This window comes from Austrofundulus limnaeus, unplaced genomic scaffold, assembly GCF_001266775.1.
Source record: "Austrofundulus limnaeus strain Quisiro unplaced genomic scaffold, Austrofundulus_limnaeus-1.0 Scaffold341, whole genome shotgun sequence".
Taxonomy (NCBI): Eukaryota; Metazoa; Chordata; class Actinopteri; order Cyprinodontiformes; family Rivulidae; genus Austrofundulus; species Austrofundulus limnaeus.
Window position 1 is genome coordinate 468,431 of NW_013952743.1, and position 9,231 is coordinate 477,661.

Sequence of the window (9,231 nt, forward strand, 5' to 3'; positions counted from 1 at the left end):
TGTGTGTGTGTGTGTGTGTGTGTGTGTGTGTGTGTGTGTGTGTGTGTGTGTGTGTGTGAATACAGCTGTTGGCCGAGCTGGAGAAAGATCCGAAGCTGGTTTATCACATCGGGCTGAGTCCAGCGAAGCTGCCTGATCTGGTGGAGAACAACCCGCTGGTGGCCATCGAGATGCTGCTGAAGCTGATGCAGAGCAGCCAGATCACAGAGTATTTCTCTGTGCTYGTCAACATGGACATGTCTCTGCACTCCATGGAGGTGGTCAACAGGTGGGACARCACACCTGTGTGCTCTGCTTCTGGTCTGTTAGTGGGAAGAAAATGCTCTTTTAAAAAAACAGTTAGTTGAACTTCTTTAGTTGTTTAGCGAGCGCAGTTAGCAGCTTCAGCTAGCTGTGTCAGTTCTGGTGCAGGAATATWTTATTATTAAAATAACTGGTTAATGCAAACAGATCATAGTTTGTTTTTTAAGTTTGTGTTTTTATGAATCTGTCAAATGTTTACGATTAGAGTTTTAATTTATATAAAACCAAAAATAAGACGATGCTCTACAATCTGGGCTTCAATCTGCAGAGTCAGTCTGTAAAACATTTAATTCTCATATAACAAAGTTTAAATTACCCTCCTGKTGATCATTTAGTGACATGGTTATGCTATGACTTTTAACCTGAAGGCAGCAGAAGTAGATTTATAGATTAGTGTAATAAAGAGATAACATGTTTAAATCACAGGCTGCTGATCGACAGTTAGCGTTAATGCTAATTTAATATTAATGTCATCGAAAAACATTCAGCACCTCGTTTATCACTGGATGTTGATGGCTCAGGTAGCTCCCACCTGTAGTGGTCACTGTTTTAGAATAACATTTGTGTTTGATCAGACTGACCACAGCTGTGGACCTCCCCCCGGAGTTCATCCACCTCTACATCTCTAACTGCATCTCTACCTGTGAGCAAATCAAAGACAAGTACATGCAGGTAACTCTCACACCCAGGAGTCGAGCAGCATTAAAGTCATCTGGACTTATTATTCTCAGGCGTTTGTTTCTGTTACATATTTTATATTAAGCCAGATGTTTTCTGTGACTTTCAGAATCGACTGGTGCGACTGGTCTGCGTCTTCCTCCAGTCTCTGATCAGAAACAAGATCATCAACGTCCAGGACCTCTTCATCGAGGTCCAGGCCTTCTGCATCGAGTTCAGCCGCATCCGAGAGGCCGCCGGCCTCTTTCGCCTCCTCAAGACTCTAGACACAGGAGAAAACCCGTCTGAGGCCAAACCTGCCAAATAAAGAGCCTCAGGCCCTCAGAACAATGTGCTGAGCACAAACAGACTCAGGACTGCAGCTGAGGAGCAGAAGCAGCTGCTGCATCTCTGATTGTAAATATTTGCCTTTTTTTGCTTTACTCTCCACCTGCAGAGTCAACCTGTGTTCTGTTTTTACCTAATTCTAATTAAACGTTTCTTTTTGACCCAATCATTGAGTCCAGTTGCAATGTTGTGTATTTCATGTTCTTCATTAGATGAGTTCTGGAGGACAGATTGGGTTCAGCAGCTAAACAAGCCTCTGCTCTCCCTCGTCTTCATCRTTTACAGCTTGAAGCATTTAAAACTGACGTCCTCTGAGGATGAGTGAAACTCAGGAAACGGCTGATCTCATCTTTACAACACATTTATCAGCCTGAACAAAATGACCAGGACTAAAACTCTGCTGTAAACATTCAGGGCCAGTTTCTTGTTTATTTGGCTGAAAAGTGTTTTTTTAAAAAGTAGAAAAGTAAAAATAGTTTTAACACAAAAAGCTGTGTTTCTGTAGAAAATAAATATTTTAGGTTTGAACAAACGTAAAGGAGCTTTCATGATAAACCTGAGCTACTTCGAGAAGATAAATATACTGAGTGAAACCTGATGGAGATATGTTTGCTCTTTAAAAACAAAGTAAAAAACAATTATTCTGACTTTTAAAACCATAAATGTGAGTTAAATACTCCTGAGAAGAGCGTCCTGGTTAATTATCCATTTATTTCTCTACTTAAAGGGATAATAGTTTCTCCACGTTGGTGGTTTGTGTAAAAAGTATCTTACTTGTTGCAGGTGTTTTTTTAACAGCTTCAGTTTGGAGAAACCGTTTAATTCTGACAGGACTGATGAGCTAATGGCTAGTCCAAACTGAATGACTAACAAACAGCTTGAATCTCCTAAATTGCACAACAGTTTGTTAACATTAACATTTAACCCTTTACTYAGCCATTAACATCACACTTTACATGGGATTCTGCTTCGGCTAGTTGTAGCACTTCAGCAGGAATATATCATTTCTTCAGACATAACTTTAAAAGTTGAAGTGAAATATTTTAGATGAAGTKTGAGTTTCAGAACTGACGGCTTGAGTGAAAGTCAGAAAATGCTCAGAACAGAACTATTGGTCAACAGATAAATAGTAAAGACGAGCTGTGAAGAAGTGTGCTGTCGGTAAATGGTGGGATGTTTTTAGAGTGTGAATAATTCATCAGTGTTGCTGTGAACTGACTGAAACAAGAAGTAAACTGAGAGGAGGAGAAAAGAAAAGTTTTATTTTTAAAAACATTTAACATTCTGCTTTATTTAAAGGAAAATAACTTGACTCGATCAGGACCAGGTTATTGGATCTGAACTGTCACAAAACAAAAAACATCCACTATCTCTGCCCAGACCAGTTTATTTACATGATTTGTTTCTGGTCCAGTTCCTGACATCCTAAGGTAATAAACGGTAACAGACGTGATCAGGGTTATGTGACATGTAGAAGTGGATCTGTGAGTCCCGTTGAAGTGGTCTTCTTCCCTTTAGCTCCAGGTCATGGTCTTCAGCCCCTCATGCCTCGGGCCATCAGGCAGGCGAACACGGTCATCACCATCTTGGGTTTGACCTCCACCAGGTCCTCCGGCAGGGCGTAGACCCGTGCACCGATCTTTCTCGCCATGGAGATGGCGTATCTGATGACACAAAGACAAGCAGAGTTTCACACCTGAGGGTTTGGCTGCTGAGCTAAAAACCTCCACCTGAGCTCCTGCAGCTCCTCCCACACCATAAAACTGCCACCACCATGCTTCACTGTGAGGCTGGTTATGTTTAGATCTGAGGATGAACCATCGAGCTGCTCTGCTATAAAGTCCACATCAGGAGAGACCTGCTGGTCCACTAGTCCTCAGGAGCTGAGACCCCTCTCTGATTACACTCCAACTTCAGCTGTGGGTAGACCACCGGCTCTTAGAGGGGTCAGACGTTTTCCTTTCCATTTTCCTTCTGAAGACGTTCACCTGTCCCACTCATGTCCCATCAATAGAACGTACAACAGGTGGACTCAGATCTAAAGTGTAGAAACATCTCAGCCAAATCTAAAGCTAAATCTCAGGTTTTATTGTAAAAGATCAGAAAACTTCTACATCAGCGTTTACTCAGAAATAAATAAAAATATGGTTAAATTTTAGTTTCATTTTTCTAAAGCTGCTGTTGAAATGAATCTGTTTGAAGCCAAATGACTGAAAAAACATGAAACAACTTCCAAATTGTTGCTCAACAAACAAACATACTTTGCGTTGTTGAGTTTCTCCTCTTCTGTCAGGTCCTCAGATTTCACCAGGTCATATCTGATGGATCCAGGCTGGATGGAGTCGATCAGGTCCAGAACTGGCATACTGCTGCTGATTGACATGTCCTGCAAAAAGAAAAAAAAAAAAAAACAATTTAGTTTGATACTGAGCGTGTTAAATGTGTTAAATGTCCAGAAAAATAAACAGAATATTTTCATCTGGATTTATAACTTAGAATCTCAGCTGTACTGAGGACTGCTGGGATCAGTCTATTAGCTGTCTATCAGGTGGTTTTAGTTAGTCTGGTGTTAATTTGTTTGTGTTTAAATATGATGTCATTATTCTGAGCACACAAAGTGTTTCACCTTAAAGCTGGAGATGGTGCCTTTTCCCGCCTGTTTCAGGGTTTCGTTGACCCACGCCACGATGGTGTCATCAGTTACCTTCTGTCCGTCACCCAGGTCCTCCAGGATGTTCAGGGTGTACCTGAGGCAGAGTTTGATTCTCATCAGTACATGAGTATTTACTGGCCTTAAAGAGAATAATTCTTCTCTTTTTACTGAAAGCTTCACAGTAAGTCTAACTATATTTCAGGGCTTTTACTTTGAAGGAGCTGTGTTCAGCTCATTGTTTAAAGAACTGCAGAAACTTGAACTGACTTTTTTTAATCTCACAGCTCATGGCAGAGTTGTGATGTCACCGTTACCTCCTCATGAGCTGCCAGAGCAGAGCGAGGGTGAGGGTTCGATTCCCTGCGTTCAGGTCCTGACCTGCAATCCCCACCAAAGAGAACTTGGCCTCCTTTTTGCCCAGCTCCACAGCGTAGTTACAGTTCTCCAGCTGGAACAGAAAGCACAGTGAGAACTGACTTTTAAAACWTGTTTTTGATTTTTACACAATCACAGTTTAAGTTTGACGATTTGTAGAGATTTGAACTTCTGAAACCAGGAGCTACAAGAGTTGTACCTTCTTCATGTTGCTGCCAAGTTTGGGGTAGGGGGGCTTGTTGACTTTGTCCCAGTCTACAGGAACTTTGATCTTTTCATACAGCTGGAAGATGACAATAGCATCATCGATGTCTCTGTAACACACACACACACACACACACACACACACACAGAGTCAGCAGATGTGTTGAACTACAGGGCTGTAGAAGAAGAGGACAGGGTTCTTACGCGTAGAGATGGTTAACCCGAGGGTTGACCCCCAGTGAGTTCATCCAGTTCCTGAAGGTCCGCTCTTCTCTGGTTTCACCTGCAGAGGAACATCAGCATCACTGATCCAACACACATCAGAGAACATCTGAGAAACTCTACCCTGTGGATAAAGATGATGATCTCACCTTCGATGGAGCTCCAGTCGATGTCCTGGTTCTCTGGTTTCTTCAGAGCAGGGTACTTGTTGAACAGGTTGGCAACAAAAGCCAAGTTCAGCTTGGGGTTTCCGCGGACGACGTCTGCCGGCATGACAAACTGCCTGCAGCCGAGCCGGTCGGCCTGGTCCAGCATGCACTCTGCCCTCTTTATGTCCTCCTTCTCCTGCAGAGAGACGGAGCGAGTCAGGAGCCCAGACTGAGTACAGTCTGAACCTCAAAYAGTACCTCTGCTGACAGTCAGCACTCAGGGAGACTTTACCAATACCAGGCAAAAGATCAAAGGATTACAGCCAAATATTAAAAGAAGCTCCTGTTCTCAATAAAGACAAATTAGATGTCTGACAACAAAAACAATAATAAACCACCTATGGATGAATAATAACTGAAATACAATTATTTTAAAACTAAATGACAACAGATACAGTTTTACAGCACATGAGTAATCTGATGGCATGAATATTGACATGTGAAGAGATTAAATTCTGTCAGATTAAAGAGTCTGACCCGGAGTCCTGACATGTCGATGGCGATGGGGGGGATTCCCTCCTCATCTCCTTTAGGGGCCACCTGGTTCAGCAGGTTGTAGTACGCCTTGGAGTCCTGAGCAGAGGAGAAAACTTTCTTTCTTATCCAAATAATACAAGAGAAAAACTTCAGAAGGAACAAACCTTTTTTCTGTCAGTTTTAAGAAATAAGTGAGCTGACAGGAAAATAAAGACTGGGGGATAATGTTAGGATCAATTTCCTCACATTGATATATTTAATTATCAAATCTTACTTTATTTTCCACATTTGGATTGATTTGAACTGAAACCTCTGATGTTTTCCTCAYTTGAAAGTTTGTGCAAAAACATCTGTTTATTGTTGTGTCATTTAATGAAGGATAAAGTTCATCTAAAAATCTAAGAAAGCACTAGAAAATATGTCATGGGGAACATACTTAGTTCAATTCTATACCACAATCAAGTAACTACAGCATGTTACCTTCAGTTGTTATGRAAATGCTGTATATATCAAAAATAAATTTGACTTTGCATCATAGCCTATCTAAACACCTCCTAAAGAAAACCCTACCATGTCAGGCACTCCTTCAAAAAATACATTTCCCCGATAAAGACATATTTTTTATATGAAAAGACTGGACTGAGAAGYAGTTAGTATTACAAGCTCAAAAGACCTGCAGTTCYACCAGGTGGAGGAGGTGTGGGGTAGGGGTGCTCTGTGGGGCAGGAGCTCCAGGGAGGTGCTAGATACAAACAGGCAGTGCTTTGCACCAACAAGCATTTAGGCAGCTCCACAATCCTACAACAGGAGATTCAAGGATTCTCCYCACCCCACCCCAAAAAAAGCTGCAGGGGCACTCAAAAGCCCAGGGTTGGGGGCAAGGTTTAAGTTTAGGGTTAGACTATAGAAATGACTGTAAATGAATGGAAGTCAATGAATGGTCCTAATAAGGCTRGAAATACAAACTTGTGTGTGTGCGCAGGTGGGTTTTCCCTACTATGTGTTAACCGTTTTTGGCATATACGTCTACTTGTGAGGACCAACTGGTACTTATGGGGACCTAAACCTAGTCCCCATGGGGGAAATACCGTTGGTGGGTCGGGTTTAGGCCGCCCTAACCTAACCTGTGAGGTTAGGTTTAGGGTCAGGGGTCAGGGTTAGGTTGTAGAAATTAATGTAAGTTGATACAATTTCCCAATAAAGATAGCTGCACCTAGACTCTGTGTGTGCGTGCATGCGTGCGTGCGCTCACCTTGATGTCAGAGCTGAAGTTGTTGATCTTGCCATAGCCTGACTCCTCCAGGTGATAGTTGGCCCAACGCAGCAGCAACTCCTCAGGTGAAAGTTTCATCAGATCCTCCAAACTTTCTCCATCTCTCAGCAGAGCGATTAGAGCTACACACACACACACACACACAAATATAATCCTCTGACCTGTTGTATAATCTTTTCTGTATATTACTATATACAGTCAGAATGACTCTGTCAACTCAGTGTGCAGCTGGACTAGATCCATCTGAGGTTCTGCTGATGTCCACATACTGTATGTCCCCACTCCACAAATTATTTATGTGGAGTGTTACATTTACAGTCTGTCAGAACAAGAAGAGATTTACTAAAAATACTAGATGTAAATAACTGAATGTCTCTTATAAAATAACAAACAGTTGGATGTTAAAAATAAAGACTGCACTCTGCTTTCCATTTGGACTTGTGTTCTGGGTCATTCTTCCAGAACCAGTAGAAAGGCAGGTTTGGTTAGCCCAGTTCTGTGCTGCAGGTAAAACCAGATGTTGTGGTTCTGCTGAAGCTCACCTTCRTTTCTGCTGAGCTCGATGTCTGCAAACAGGCCAATCTTGATGACCTGCCACAGCAGACCCAGKACCAGGTGCTGCCTGCCCTCCTTCAGGTCTTCAGCTCCAATGTTGACCACGTGGCAGCCAATGGCCGAGGCCGAGTTCAGAGCCAGGTTCAGGTTCTCCTGTTGGACCCAAAACAACCAGCTGTTCAGTGATACTGGAGTTTATCAGCAAGGTGATGAGGAGAAGGTGGTCTTCACCTGAATGGTGAAAGGCGTGAGCTTCTTCTTGTTGATGGTTCTCTCATCAATGGTGTCRGGGACAGACAGGTTGATCATTTTACTGACAGAGACAGGTCAAATAAACACTTTTACAGAGAAAGACGCCAGGTTTTTAACTCAAACACAATTCTGCAGAAAGTGTTTCACCAAATACAGAAGCTTTTATGTTCGTGGTTTACTGCTACGTTCCATCATCTCTGACCTCACAGACACCGACCTCCTTTTAATGAAACCTTCTCTTACATTGTTCCTCAGCTTCATCTTCGCCTCAACAATACTTTGTACCACATAATAAATGTTCCTATAAATCTTTACTACAGTAATTTAAATATTCAATCTTCATTACTCAAGCAGCTACACTCTGCTTCTTTCAGCCTTTGAAAGCTGAGGCTCCCAACTACAATTCATACACAGAAAATACYTTTCAGAACTCAAAGAGTTCATTTTTTAAGTATTAATTACCAGAGGACAATCCCGTCTCCAATGCTGGTGAACAGGTCGTTGTTGTTGGGGTCCATCGGGAGCACATGTTTACAGTCTTGGTCTTTTTCCAGGGCTTTATTAATCCAGTTCACAAAGGCCACCTTCTCCTCCTCTGTAGAAAAAACAAACCGCACATCAGATCAGCTCGCCTCAGCCAGATATTTCACTGCCAAATATTTTACTACCAGATATTTCACTGCCAAATATTTTACTACCAGATATTTCACTGCCAGATGTTTTACTGCCAGATATTTTACTATCAGATGTTTCACTGCCAGATGTTTCACTGCCAGATGTTTTACTGCCAGATATTTTACTATCAGATGTTTCACTGCCAGATGTTTCACTACCAGATATTTCACTGCCAAATATTTTACTACCAGATATTTCACTGCCAGATGTTTCACTGCCAGATGTTTTACTGCCAGATATTTTACTACCAGATATTTCACTGCCAGATGTTTTACTGCCAGATATTTTACTATCAGATGTTTTACTGCCAGATATTTTACTATCAGATGTTTCACTGCCAGATGTTTCACTGCCAGATATTTTACTATCAGATGTTTCACTGCCAGATGTTTTACTGCCAGATATATTACTATCAGATGTTTCACTGCCAGATATTTTACTGCCAGATGTTTCACTGCCAGATGTTTCACTACCAGATATTTTACTATCAGATGTTTGTTTCACTGCCAGATGTTTCACTGCCAGATGTTTCACTGCCAGATGTTTCACTGCCAGATGTTTCACTGCCAGATGTTTCACTGCCAGATGGTTTACTACCAGATGTTTTTCGGCCAGATGTGTCTCTCACTACAGCCTGTTTATTGACTCATTTTGTTCTGTAAAATATAACTTCTTCCTGCTCTTTTAGTGGAAAGTGAAGTGTTGTACGTGACGGATTATGAAGGCTTTTGAACATGCTCAACAGTGTTGTGGTTTATCACTATGGTGCCGCAGGGTTCTGTGGAAACTATCAGCACAGATGTGATACCCTTGGTGTTAGCATTATGCTATCTTGGTGTGATCTTTGAACTTCATAGCTGCAATCTCCCATGGTAGATTGGGACTTAAACAAACCCTATTTGGTGAGTATTAAGACCAGCAGTGTTGCCTTCACACTGAAGGAGGGTTTCCATATTTGTATCAAACAGTTACAGGCTGTGTTAATAGTAGTGGTGGGGGTGGAGGGTGGGAGTGTCATCCTCCAGTGT

The 9,231-nt window shown here is 41.9% G+C and overlaps 2 protein-coding genes across 2 annotated transcripts in view; one reads left to right on the top strand and one right to left on the bottom strand.

Annotated features, from left to right (window-relative positions):
- cnot11 (CCR4-NOT transcription complex, subunit 11) overlaps positions 1-1,474 on the top strand; it is a gene marked incomplete in the record, with an annotated part of 7,355 nt that extends 5,881 nt beyond the window's left edge. The window contains 3 exon segments of the mRNA XM_014022742.1: positions 66-268; positions 879-975; positions 1,091-1,474. Of these exon segments, the coding sequence (XP_013878196.1) occupies positions 66-268; positions 879-975; positions 1,091-1,288 (498 nt within the window).
- Positions 1,475-2,544: 1,070 nt separating this feature from the next.
- Positions 2,545-9,231, bottom strand: part of lcp1 (lymphocyte cytosolic protein 1 (L-plastin)) — a 14,299-nt gene continuing 7,612 nt past the window's right edge. The window contains exons 5-16 of the mRNA XM_014022740.1: positions 7,991-8,123; positions 7,508-7,589; positions 7,264-7,429; positions 6,701-6,843; positions 5,449-5,544; positions 4,912-5,107; positions 4,745-4,823; positions 4,536-4,650; positions 4,276-4,409; positions 3,935-4,055; positions 3,570-3,694; positions 2,545-2,972 (exon numbers count right to left, since the gene is read on the bottom strand). Coding sequence (XP_013878194.1) covers positions 2,843-2,972; positions 3,570-3,694; positions 3,935-4,055; positions 4,276-4,409; positions 4,536-4,650; positions 4,745-4,823; positions 4,912-5,107; positions 5,449-5,544; positions 6,701-6,843; positions 7,264-7,429; positions 7,508-7,589; positions 7,991-8,123 — 1,520 coding nt within the window. The 3' untranslated portion in view covers positions 2,545-2,842. The remainder of the gene's footprint in view (positions 2,973-3,569; positions 3,695-3,934; positions 4,056-4,275; positions 4,410-4,535; positions 4,651-4,744; positions 4,824-4,911; positions 5,108-5,448; positions 5,545-6,700; positions 6,844-7,263; positions 7,430-7,507; positions 7,590-7,990; positions 8,124-9,231) is intronic.